This window comes from Canis aureus, chromosome 10 (assembly GCF_053574225.1).
Source record: "Canis aureus isolate CA01 chromosome 10, VMU_Caureus_v.1.0, whole genome shotgun sequence".
In the NCBI taxonomy this organism is placed as follows: Eukaryota; Metazoa; Chordata; class Mammalia; order Carnivora; family Canidae; genus Canis; species Canis aureus.
In genome coordinates, this window is record NC_135620.1 from 6068661 (window position 1) to 6082396 (window position 13736).

Consider the following 13736-nt stretch of genomic DNA (forward strand, 5'->3'; position numbering starts at 1 on the left):
TAAAGACAGAAAGTAGAAAAGAGGCTCCCAGGCTCTATGGAGAGGAGGGATGGGGAGTTTGTGTTTACTGGGCACAGAGTTTCATCTGGAAAAAATGAAGACATTCTAGAGATGTGAGTGGTGGTGGCTCTACAATACTGTGGATGTACTTAATGTCACAGACCTGTACTCTTAAAAATGGTCAAAATGGTAATTTTTAACTGTATCATAATTTAAAAAAAAAAAGTCTACAAAGCAAGCTAAAGTCATTCTCCATACGTAGGCTGACCATTCTTCCTGGTAATGTCTGCTGTCCTGCCATAATAATTCCTGCTTCCAATCTCAAGCCTCCCCATTTGCAAATTTTTTTTTTTAAGATTTTATTTTTTTATTTGATAGAGAATGTGCGCACATGCACAAATAGAGGGGAGGGACAGAGGGAGAGGGAGAAGCAGGCTCCTCACTGAGCAGAGTCAGACGCAGGACTCGACCCCAGGGCCCCGGGATCATGACCTGAGCTGAAGGCAGATGCTTAACCAACGGAGCCACCCAGGCACCTGGCAAAATATATTTTAATGGTCTCCCAATTCACACAGCTCCTCTCAGAGAAAAGCTAATCAACTTTGGGGGCACCCGACTGGCTCAGTCAGTGGAGCATGCAACTCTTGATCTCAAGGTTGTGAGTCTGAGCCCCACAGTGGGTGTGGAGATTCCTTAAAAATAAAATATTAAATTAAAAAAAAAGACAACTTTGAACATGTCCTTTCTTGCTTCCCCTTCCACATCACTATTTAAAACAGCAGCTACTTCCAGGTTTTTTTTAATTCCACTTTCAGTCAGAGAGCTGAGAAAAGAAAGGGGAAACTGAATAGATGATAAAAGGCAAATTCATTTAATATTTGCAAATCCATCCTCAGACTCTACTGGATTTTATTCAAATTGAAGGAAGACAATTTTAGCCACCCCTAATTTGTATCTGTATTCTCTTTTTTTTTTAAATTGGCCACAACGTGCATGAAAAACAAGTAGTGGTCAGTCTGCTATGGACAAAAGGGGAAGGAAAGACAAGAGTGTACAAAAGACGGCACATAAAGCCACTAAACCCAGGCAGGGGCAATAGAGTCTCAGATCCAACTGGAAGCACCTGGCAGGCAGTGACAACAGGCCACGGTGTCTTCCTGCTAAAGCAGAACAAGCACAGCCTTGGTTTTGCGTGTCCTTTGTCTATGGAGACCCTGCGGAGAGCCACCCACCTGGCGATTCTCATTCTATAAAAACCCACAGGCGGAAAAAAAAAAAAAAAAAAAAAAACCCACAGGCGCTCTGTAAGGAACAGCAGTGGTTTCTGACTCGGAAGGCAGGGGAAGTGGGTGGGTGTGGGGACTCTAAGTGTGGGAGGCACAGCTACCACGTGGTTCTCATAGATGCCCTTCACCCCCACGGGCCGGGAATCACAGAGATAGAAAATCCGGACAGGTCAGAAGGAGGTTAAGTGAAATATGAAATAGCGTTTCATATTAGAACAGTAATTTTTCTACAAATCTACCAGGGTCTCGGTTATAGCTTTCTATCAGCTTATCAGAAATATGGAATTATACTATTTAAACTTGTAAGGTGGCACTGATGCTATTTTAATCTCAAATTAATAGCCCCGCTCAGTCAAATGACTTCATGTTTTTCTATTATCTGAGGTCAGGCCAAACTCGAATCCTGTTCCCAGCCTGTCTGGTGAAATTCATGTATTCGGTCTATTTCTAAATCCTTGCTGAGGATGCAATCTATTTTCTAGATTTTTTTTTTTTTTTTTTAACACACAAGAGCTGGTTTCAACGCAGGTCTATCCAGAGGCACTGGCTAGGTTATTTTTTTATCAAGGTCCTTCCAACTCTCTGGCATTTTGATTCCCAGTATTCGCAATACCTGGAGCTGGTGGAGTATGAAGAATCAGCTCCCTGCTGCAAGGACTGCAGATTGAACCCTTGTAGGCTCTTACTCTGAAAGCATAGTTACAATTGCTTTCCAGATCTGAAATGACTTTACTGGTGCCACACACTTCTATCTCGTTCCAAGACAGCATTTCTTCATCTCTGTTAATCTTCCGATATTCGAGGACATAGCTATCAGCTTTATCCTTTTCTGGATGGTACCAATTTATCAGAGCATTGTTATAAACTTTGCTCTGTTCCTCGTTGATCTCTGGCACGTCTATGCCTGAAAGTGTTAAGAAACAAAAAATGTTAAAATATCGATACATATTGGAATCTGGACATTCCTCAATAAAAACGAGGTACTGACAATACTTCAGTCATTTCTGTACTGTCCAAGTGTTTTCCAAATTTGCAATACTATGTATCAGAGAAAGAGTAATTCTGGCGATGTACAACAGCATGGATGGATCTTGTGGACCTGCAAACTGAAATAAGCCAGACATTGAGAGACATAATACTAACTGCATGATGCCACTCCATGAGGAATCTAAAAGAGCTGGATTCACAAAATCAAAGACTGGAATGCTGGCTGCCAGGGGCTGGGGTGAGGGAGAAATGGGCAGGAATTAATCAGGAGGCATAACGTATCAGTCAAGCAAGATGAATAAACTCTAGAGATTTCAGTACTCAGTCAACAACACTATATTCCACACTTAGAATTTGTTAAAAGAACAGATCTAGGGATCCCTGGGTGGCGCAGCGGTTTGGCGCCTGCCTTTGGCTCAGGGCGCGATCCTGGAGACCCAAGATCGAATCCCACATCAGGCTCCCGGTGCATGGAGCCTGCTTCTCCCTCTGCCTATGTCTCTGCCTCTCTCTCTCTCTCTGTGACTATCATAAATAAATTAAAAAAAAAAAAAAAAAAAGAACAGATCTCAAGGCAAGTACACCTCCCACAAAATTTACAATGACAAACAATAAGCAATAAGGATTTTTAAAGATATATTTAGGTTGATAACTGAAAGGGTGAAGGATGAAAAGACAAAAAAAGATTCAGTTTCAGCTTTACATGTTATATTAATTCTGAAACACCATAAATTAAAGTTTTTAAGCATTTGCCTTTAACTTCCACTTACTAACAGCACCAGACTTGACATTTTTAATCTGTGTCCTATAATAAATATTTTTTAATCTAAGTTTGGTGAGTATAACAAAGTTGAGTGAAACATTATACACAACTTTCATATTTTCTTCAAAGAGTTGTAAAGCAATTTAATGAATTTTTCTTGGCATAAACATGATACATAATATTTTTTTGTAAGAAAATCAGAAACTTCATAAAACACACTTTAAGTAACCTGAAGATAATCACTACAATAATTTTATACAGATCCTGCCAGTTCTTTTCTCCCAATGGCATTATGCTCCATGGCTATATCAACATTTTAACAATTTTCAGAAATATGTTTCTAGTTTTTTTTTTTTTCATGAAAAATACAATACAAAAAGTATCGCAGCTGAAGCTTTGTGCATATGCATAATCCCTTCCATAGAAGAAATTCCAATAAGCTTAACTGCTTGGGACAAGCTATAAAAGTCACACACACATAACACATATTTATATCAAATGAGAGATTCTATGAAATGAAAATAAAAGTCTCCCTCTGGCCTCCCCCAGACATATATAAGCAAAAGAGAAGCATGTCTGGATATGGTACATTCATGCAACTGAATGTTCTACAGCTATAATGAGATCTGGAAAGTCATTCAAAATATATTTGGTGGGGGAGGGGGAAAGCTAGTTAAAAAATAACATGACTTGTATACTCCACCCCACACCCCTTTCTTTTCTTTTTTTTGAAACATAGCTTACTAAAAAATGTGCATGCAGGAAAACAACGAGACCATCCATCAGTCAGAAGCTGGGTAACTACTTTTCATCCTCATCCATCCACTCTGCTGGTTCTTTTGGTTAGACACTGGTCTAACCCAAGATCAACCTTCACCATCATCCTTCCAAGGACTGTTTTGGGATACCCCCACCCAGGGGAGATAGGACCTTGTACTCCTAAATAAACTGGCTTGTATATGGAAAACAATTCAAGTTTACATTACATGAAGAAGAATCAGCATTTGAAAGAGTAACAAGTACAGATATGGGAAAACAAGATTGTCATAATAAACAAGACAAGCACATATCCAGGGGTGCCTAGTGGGCTCAGTCAGTTAAGCAACTGGCTCTTGATTTCAGCTCAGGTCATGATCTCAGGGTCCTGGGATCCATCCACATGTCAGGCTCCTCACTCAGTGAGGAGTCTGCTTGAGGATTCTCTCTCTCTCTCCTTCCCCCTCTGCCTCTCCCCCTCATTTGTGTGCTATCTCTCTAAAATAAATCTTAAGAAAAAAAAAAGATAAGCACATATCTGCAAGAAGATTCAGGTATAGATTCAAAAGAAAGTCAGTCATAATAATAATCCTTTAGAGTTTTTAGCTTTAAAACTTTCTTTCCCCCCTTTTTTTAAAGTAGGCTCCACTCCCAGCATGGAGCCCAATGTGGGGCTTGAAGTCACAATTCTGAGATCAAGAGCTAAGATCAAAACACTCTAACTAAACCCCAAGTGCCCCAAGAATTTTTAACTTTTAACGGGACAAATTTCCTCCAGGTGACTGTACAAATCTACACATTGATACCTCTACAGTCATCAAACTCTATACTATTCTAAGGACTATTAATTATCCACCATAAGAGAAATTGGAGGGAGATATGAACAGGGTGAGAAGGGAAAAAGTAAAGGAAGACCTCCCTGCTGGGGAACAGCAAAACACAAGCATAAGTGAGTGCTATGGACCCAAAATTCATATGCTGGGGTTCTAATCCCCAGGACCTCAGAATGTGACTTTATTTGGAGAAAGAAGTCTTTAGAGGTAATTAAGTTAAAATTAAGTCACAAAGATGGGCCCTAATCCCACCATGACTAATATGACTGATATCCTCAGGAATAGAAATTTCAGAAGACCATGTGAAGGCTCTGGAAGGTGGCCATCGGCAAGTCAAGGAGAGAGGCCTCAGGAGACACCAGCCTGCCAACACTTCTGTTGTTTAAGGCATGCCGTCTGTGGAATTTTGTTTCGGCAGCACTAACAAACTAACACAGTCAGGTAAACACACATCTCAGAGTCAGTTTTAGCCTGGAGACATCATTTCTAGGTCTCCGCCCTAGAGAAACTCACGAACATGTGCAGAAAGTAACACTGATGAAGATGCTCAACACAGCAGTTGTTTACAAAGGAGAAAGAAGAGAAACGAATGGTCTCTCGGGAAGGAAACGATTTCTATACCGAAATACAATGAACAGCTAAAATATAAACCAGAACTCCGTGTAGTAACAAATATCTTCAACTTCATTTTTTGAACAATTCACAAAAGGGATGCACATGCAACGTGATGCCATTTAGACAGTGTTTAAAAACCACACAAGCCAACACAATATACTTTCTGTGCATAAAAACACGGTCTTTCGTACTGTCAAACCGAAGCATGTGTTTATCCCACATCACGAGAACCCAAATTACAAGAGCAAGCTTTTGCAGTCATCTCAAACTTACCACTAGAGAAGAAAGACAATTCTCCAAGAAGTTCTGTTTGTTTAGATGTATTAACAACATAGTCTTCAAAAGAAGTCTGAGCAGCAGGTCTAAAGCTCTTCAAAGATTCCGTAGCTTTCTGTATTCTGCAGACAGATACAGTTTATATAAAAATAACTCGTTAAAAGGCCAATCAGACTAAACATCTGCAATGTGATTAAAACAAAACAAAACACCTTGCTCTTCACATGCAGGTTAAGTGTGCAGCAGGTGTGCGCATAGAGTGCAGCCTTAGGAACCCCTGAGAGTTTGGGATGAAACAGAGCATTTAATGACATTGCCATGGAGATTCTAAATCCAAAGCAACATACCTGAGGTGGAGTTGTTTCGCTGTCTGCACAAAACAGGACTGATCTGTCTCCTTCAGCACTTCTTGGGCATAGCCCACAAGCCCATTGTTCTCTAGAAGCCCCTGATACTCTTCCACTTGAGTCTGAAATTTGTCTAATCTTAGTTTCTTAGAAGCATCAATTGCCTTCAAAACAGATGATTTCCTCTCTTCTAGAATTTCAAAGAGCTTTTCAAAATGTGTGATGGCTTCTTCTTTCGCTCTTTCTCCGTTACACTATTATTAAACAAGCAAAGAGTTACCTCATCTGCTAAATCCAAATGTCTTTTCTCAAAATAACCAACATTTAATTTTGTCTGAGTCTGACATCTTCAGAACAATAATTTGGCATCAACTACACTGAGCAGGGGGCATGATCACCAGCTTTTATTTAGACATCCTTTCTAATTTTGTGATACTGTACTCTCCGCAAGTTTTACTCTCCAAAGTTCAGCAATAAACAAATAAACAACCTGCAACATTGTATACAAGGGAACTGGAGGCAGAAATTAACTGATTTAAACAAAGACACAGTATAACACAATTCTGGAGTTTTTAATTGATTTTTAAAATATTTTTTATTTTATTTAAAACAATTTTTTTAGTTTTTGATCTCTAATTCAGGTTACTTTTGACCTTTTCTATGCTTTTTCAATTTTTTAAGAAAAATGTTAAATCACAGCTATGACACTCAGGAAAATGATGTCCTTTAACTAAGAAGAGTGTGACTCTTCTCTTTGAATTGATAGAATTGAATTAGAATTAAATCCTGTGTGACTTTATGCAAACTATGGAACTTCTGTATGCTTAAGTTTTCCTCTTCTGAAAACAGGGGATGAGAGAAGCCATTTGGGTTTTAAGGAGCGGGATTGTGGGGGGTTTTGTGTTTTTTTTAAAAGATTTCATTTATTCTTTCATGAGAGACACAGAGACATAGGCAGAGAGAGAAGCAGGTGCCCCGAGGGGCGCCCAATGCGGGACTCAATCCTAGCACCCCAGGATCACGACCCAAGCCAAAGGCAGACACTCAACCACTGAGCTACCCAGGCATCCTTGGGCTTTTTTTTTTTTAAGACTGAAAAATATTATTTACATAAAATGCCCACCACAATGGCACATACACTGTACACACACAGTATTATTATACTCACTGTGCACGCAGCTCTTCCTCTACTTTGTCATAAAATGACCCTGTTTGTAGTGCTTATGAAACATTTTGAATGTCCATAAAATCAGAGACCAACTTGATTTTGAAAATAAGACCAGCAGAGCACACATATGCCACCATCATCACAGACCCATAAGCAGCAGCCAACAGAAAAAAAAAAAAAATGTCTTCAAACACATTCTTAAAAGCTGACAACATATGGAAGAAGTGCATTGTGCACTTTCCAATGGCTTCTGGCCAACATTTCTAATGAAAGGAAATTTTTTCCAGATTCCCTTCTCTGCTTCCTAAACCCAACAGGCAAAAAAAAAAAAAAATTTAAAGGGCGGGCAGGAGGGAAAGAAGGTTGGGGGACAGAGGGTGGTGACATTTTGGTAGCTGAATTTCAGTGATACATCACAATATTAAACTCAAAAGATCATTGCACACAGGTAAAAAGGGTGATTTTTTTCCAGCTAAGTGTAACTATATAGAAAAAAAAGTGTCGCAGTCCTCACCAAGTAAAAGTCAAGAATGCAGACCAATTCTCCAGTGTGTGAAAGATTCTTGCTAACAGGCTCACAGAGGTAGCTTAGGTCAAAGGTACATAAGAAAGCTAAAAATGTCTCCAGGATCTCAAGGACTTGATGTCTGCATGAATACTGATGGGAGAGTTCCTCAGTTTTCAGCCTACTGAATCACAAACTCAGCAATGGGTACTGAGGATCCCTTGTTTCAGGGATACAGCATGACTGAGGACCAGTAGTAAAAGAAACCTAAAATGACCAAAGATTCAATCCTTGAAGCAACCTCCTATGGAGGTGATTACCTGCCAAGGGCTGGAGGGTTGTACCACAGTGAGAGAGCTGGTCCATCAGACAAAAAGAAGTACAACAAAGTCCCACTTTGCAAGTACATGGAAAAACAACTTACTCAGCCTGGGGAATGCAATCAGCCAGTAGCAGAAAAAGAGTATTAAGAACAAGAGCAATGCTGGCGATATGGCACTAATTTGCATAATTTCCCAATTTTTTTCCACTCATTTTGGAAAATAAAATTTCAAGCCATTAACAGTCTCATACTAGCCAAGATATTTTTATATTTCATTGTAACTTCTAAAGTGACCAGGAGTAATGGCTCTTCAGTTATTTCAAAGAGATAAAAGAAACAGGCAGCAAAATCAATGCAGAGTATTTGGAATTTTAAAACAACCCAGTCCTTATCCTCTTTTACTTGATTTTTAAAATGCTGTCAATTTTCTCCATTTTTAATTGAAATATATAATATATAAACAGAAAAAATGTATATTTAAGTATGGAGATCGACCAATCTTTGCAAACACACACATGTAGCCCACATCCCAGTAAAGTAAAGGAGTATTATCTGGATCCCAGACGCCATCCCTTAGAACCTTTCCAGACACCCACCCTTCCCCTCCTCACCTTTCAACAACGCCTATCCTGAATTCTAACAAGAAAGTCCAGTTTTACCTTTTTTGGTACTTTTTATAAAGGGGAATCACGTAGTTGGTATTCCTTTGTCTCTGGCATCTTTCTTTCAATATTATTGCAAGATTTAGCTACACTGTTGCATAGAGTTGCAGATCTTCATTCTTACTGCTGATCATATTCCACTGCTGATGAATATTTGGATAGTTTCCACTTCTCAGCTATTAGACTGCAGCTATGAACATTCTAATGTTCATTCTAATGTGTGTCTTTTGACAAATGTATCAGTTATACACTTGGGAACAGCAGCATTTTAAGTCAACATATATAGTATACTTTAAATGCAATCTGTTAATTTTGTACAATACAGATAAATTGCCAAAGCTATCATTCACGTTATGTCCCTACTTGTGAGATCGTAACCGCCACGTAAAGGGTTAGTCTTTCTCTCCCCTGTGCTTCAGTATCATTTAATCACCACCTCTATCAGCCACTGATCACACATTGTAACTTGTATTTTATACTTGTTTTCCTAGTCCCAGAAAAGCAGGGGTGAAATCTAATGCAACTCTGTACTCCCAGCTCATTTACTAGCCTCCAGATTTTACGAATGAATAAATTCTCTAGATGGATAAACAAAAATAAGCAAACCAGTTTGTCACTTACCTCTGTTTCTTTCATTAGCAAGTTTAGTTCAGAAATTTGACTCTTCACCTGGCTCTCCTTGCCAATAAGGTAATCAATATCCTTTGAAAGTTTTTCCTGTTAGAACAGATCAGTAACACAAATAAGCAGAAATTTAACAAAGGCCCTGCAGATCTACCTTTCTTCCTTCTTTCCTTCTTTGTGCTTTTGTTTTCTTACACACCACTCTTTCGCCTGTGATGAACAGGCAGTAAAATCAACCCTGACGAGTCTCGTTACTAACCCAGGGTTAACTGTTCCTGGCCTTGAGCATGGGGACCCGCGGATCTATGAGAGATGAGAAGCAGGCTGAGTAAAAGAACAAGGCAGTGATGCTCAGATGAGTCAAAAAAACGGAATACATAAATAATACATTTTTGTTGTCTTTTCATCATTCCCAGTGGTCCTAGGTTTCTAAGTAAATGCTAGAAGAGCAATTCAAATAGGATTGTCTTCCATCAGATTTTATAATTCATGCTTTCTCTGGCCACACACACACACACACACACACACACACACACAAAGAACACAGACCCTTCCAAAATGAATTGCACATCTCAGCCCAGACTAGATATTCATTAAATAATCACACAAAATAATGAAAATATAGATTTATAAAAATAGAGCTAAGCTTCCAGAGCTCACTGAAGAACTTATTTATAAAGTAGTGATTTTGAAGTTAGCCTGCTCACCATAGAGATAACATTGTGGGCTTTGGTGCAATCCCTACTTTAACCCAGAAAAAAGAATGTGTGTGACTGAAGGATATTAAAAATCCAAACAACCAACCCTTGAAGCACCATGGGGTACAAAGTTTTAAGAGACACATGTATGCAGAGTCTAAATCAGAACATCATCCAGAAAATGCCACCCAAGCTGGAGCCCTGACAAGAGGACCTGGGCATTTCTCAATCGTTGCTGCTGCTCTCAATTAAAGGGTGGGTAAGAAAAGAAGGCCAGAGATCTAACTTTTTGGAATTCAAGAAGTAAATCTCTACCTATATAGTTTCCCTCTTTTCTCATTTAGACCACGTGATAGAGTAAGAGAACATATGTTGAAATGGATATGACAGGCCCATGGCAGGACCAGTCTTCAATTCTCTGGAGCACCCAGTAATCGACACACTGAGTTGCCTTGATGGCTCACTGCAGGGCCAGAAGAAGGACCCATGGGTAGAGGAATAAGATTCCTGAGGGCAGGATAGGACCAGAAAGAACCTGTGGGTGGTCAAGGACAGCAAGAGACATGAAATCTCATGTCTTGACTCACATTTTACAGATGAGGAAACCAGAGCTAAGTGCAGAGAGTACACAGTCAATACGAACTAGAAGGTTCCTCGCCATGCAATCCACCGACCATGATTCTGCAGGCTGAGAGATGCTTCCTTGGCACCAAGCTACAAGGGACAGGAGAGCCCCTGAAATGCCATCCCATCAGGCTCCTGCTGGGACCAAAGGTACAAGGGACCAGGGGCTGTACCCCTTGTCACTACAGCAACAGAGGAGAACTGGGCCATTTCAAGTGACATAGGGCTTGGTGGTTAGACAGCTTACACTGGGAGTGCAGGATGGGCTGGAACAGGAAGGATGATGGAATTCAGGAACATGGAAAGTCAGAGAGCACGGGTGTTCACTGTCAGTGAGCAGTAAAGCTTAGGCAAGGTCTCCAGCCAACCATGGCCTTTAGCACCAGTCTTCTCTGTCCCCTCACAACGACGCAGTCTGTGTCAAGATGACATGTTGGTTTGGGTTTTTTTTTAAGATTTGTTTTATTTATTTGAGAGAGACAGAGCATGAGCATGAACAGGGGAGAGACAGAGAGGGAGAAGCAGACTCCCAGCTGAGCAGGGAGCCCGATACAGGGTTCGATCCCGGGACCCTGAGATCATGACCTGAGTCAAAGGCAGATGCTTCACAGACTCAGCCACCCAGGCACCCCAAGATGACATATTTTAACCAATAATCAGTGTGTCCATTTATTCATAGGCCTCCAAAAGTATAAACACCAGACACTGATACTAGATGCTGAAAAGTGAAACATTAGCAGAAATGGTTCCCTCAGGAAATCCATCTAATAGAGGAATCAGTTTTAAATCCTTCAGCTATATTAGGGCCCCAGTTCCTTAGGAACTGACCAAAAGCTAACTGCTCAAGGACTCCAAATTTTCCCAAAGCCTTCCCCTAGGGTAGTGATTCTCAAAAGCTGGCGTGCAGCAGAGTCTCCCAAGAACTAATAAAGACCACAGAGGCCCAAGCCCCTCAAGGAGAACAGGGCCTCTAGTTTTACCAAGTGTTCCATGATTCCAGCACCCTCAAAGTCTGAGAACCACTGCCTCCTGCTTTTAGTAAGATCACTGATCCAAGGTACCCAAAGAAACAGTCAACAAAACAAGGGAGAAGGGAGAGAGAAAGGGAGAGAAATTCATTCATCAATCACACTGAATATCTCTCATAGGAGCAAGCTAGGAGAATAATGAGTATGTTCCCTGCCCCCTTAGGACATATCATTTTATTTTTAAAATTTATTTATTCAAAAAAATTTATTTATTCATGATAGACACACAGAGGGGCAAAGACATAGGCAGAGGGGGAAGCACGCTCCCTGCAGGGAAACTGATGTGGGACTTGATCCCAGGACCTCGGAATCATGACCTGAGCCAAAGGCAGACACTCAACCACTGAGCTCCTCAGGCTCCCCAGGACAGATCATTATAAAGGTGATATCAGCCTTGCTATGTGTCTAAAAATGTTAAGAAGAAAATGATAAGAAGAAAAGGTATAGAATGATACATCTTGGTCAAGTGCCAAATGACTTCACCAAATATGGTAATGCTATATTCACCACAAATCTCACAAACCCCCCCAAAATACAGAAGCTGTATTACTTTCTCATTCAATGGGGACTGGTTCTAGGGGTGTTTACATTTTCTACATTTCTAAGTCTTAGTTTCCAATCGTCTCATCATGATTAAAATCACAAAGTGACCCCCTTCCAGAAGAGATAACCGCACATGAACAATTATTAACTCTCTTCCAGAAATTAATGGAAATAAAGAAAAAATAAAAGTAGGAGAAACTCCTCAAGTCAACAGTCTTCAGTAAAATGTCCATTAACTACTAGAAAGTGGACAACTGAAGGAAGATGAACTAACAACCAACCTCCTTAATGAGAGCCTGTATAGTAGTGTGAGAAGTTGAAAAAATCCTAGAAAACCCACTAACACCCAAAGTTGGGAGAAGCAAGTTGTTGAGGTGGGACCAGAAGGAGAGACAGACAGTAAATATCCCACTGTGATGCCTTTTTCAGGGTAAAACAGAATTATGAACCTTAGCTGTTCAAACTGGCCAGAGGAGATAGTAAACATGGTTTCCTACATTGGAAGGTGGGAAGGACTCCACATCAGTCCCTATTCTGGAAGAGCGAGGCCAATAAACAAAGACAAGCTACAAAAGAGATGGAACCATTCCATCTGAAGCGTGTGCACATGCGTGCAGGTGTCTTTCTATTTTGAGATTAACAAGGGTGAGGTTCTATGGAAGCAAACACAAAAACAAAAAGCCAAGAAAACAGGTCTCATTGTAACAGAAGACTGCCAGGAGCACAATTAGCCCTCTCTGCTATTCACTATTTAGGCCAGTTCACTTGAAAGTGCTAGCGCTTTCCAAAATGGGAAGGGCACGCTCAATGAAATAACTTGGTAAAAATTCCAAAGAGACACCAGACACGACAACACAGTCTACCTGTATTAAAAGCCAAATTGAACAGATGTAGATGGGAAGCCTGGCCCTGGCTTCAGTGGTTTCAACAAACAGCAGCAACAAGATGGACAAAGTTACCCCACCACGACGATCATTTTCCTTCTGTTCTTGCAACACACAAGTGTGTAAAAATGAAAACAGTATGGGGCGCCTGGGTGGCACAGTTGATTGAGCATCCAACTCTTGGTTTTAGCTGAGGTTGTGATCTCAAGACCATGGGATCGAGCCCCGTATCAGTCTCCATGCTCAGCAGGGAGTCTGCTTGAGTTTCTCTCCCTCTCCCTCTGGCCCTCCCCCCACTATGCTCTCTAAAATAAGTAAATAAATCATTTTTAAAAAATGAAAATAATATAAACGTGTATCATGTAGCCAGCCACCTGCTTAAAACCTAAAACCAAGTCAAAAGAAAGATCTAAGGAGATCATTTTTGGCAAATGTGTCAATCAAAATAAGTTTATCCTTACTAAAAAGTGAGTAAATTGAAAACCTCATTAGGGGGCCTATTGGGGAAAAAAAAGTCTGAAACATGAATAAGAAAAGTTAATAGCAGAGTGTAAAGAGTACTATCAAAGCTTTATCCCAGGTAGCAGAAAAAGAAATTTTGGACAGCTTGGATAAGATCAGGGGACTAAAAAATAGAACAAAAATATGTCAAAAGTTAAATTTAACTAGCAAACAATGGTAACACCATGGAGGCGGGGGCGGTGCACAAGTGAGTAACAAAGCCTGGATTTACTCTCCTACCAGGAGAAATTTTAAAACCTAACAGAATACATGAAATGGCTCTCAAGACGCTGGACATCAAGGAACGCCTGGGT

General features: G+C 40.3%; 1 protein-coding gene across 2 annotated transcripts in view; it reads right to left on the reverse strand.

Annotated features, from left to right (window-relative positions):
• TRIM36 (tripartite motif containing 36) overlaps positions 1-13736 on the reverse strand; it is a 34124-nt gene that overhangs the window by 3893 nt on the left and 16495 nt on the right. For both annotated transcript variants that reach the window (XM_077911249.1, XM_077911251.1), the window contains exons 5-8: positions 9142-9237; positions 5864-6117; positions 5514-5638; positions 1900-2190 (exon numbers count right to left, since the gene is read on the reverse strand). In XM_077911249.1, coding sequence (XP_077767375.1) covers positions 1900-2190; positions 5514-5638; positions 5864-6117; positions 9142-9237 — 766 coding nt within the window. The remainder of the gene's footprint in view (positions 1-1899; positions 2191-5513; positions 5639-5863; positions 6118-9141; positions 9238-13736) is intronic.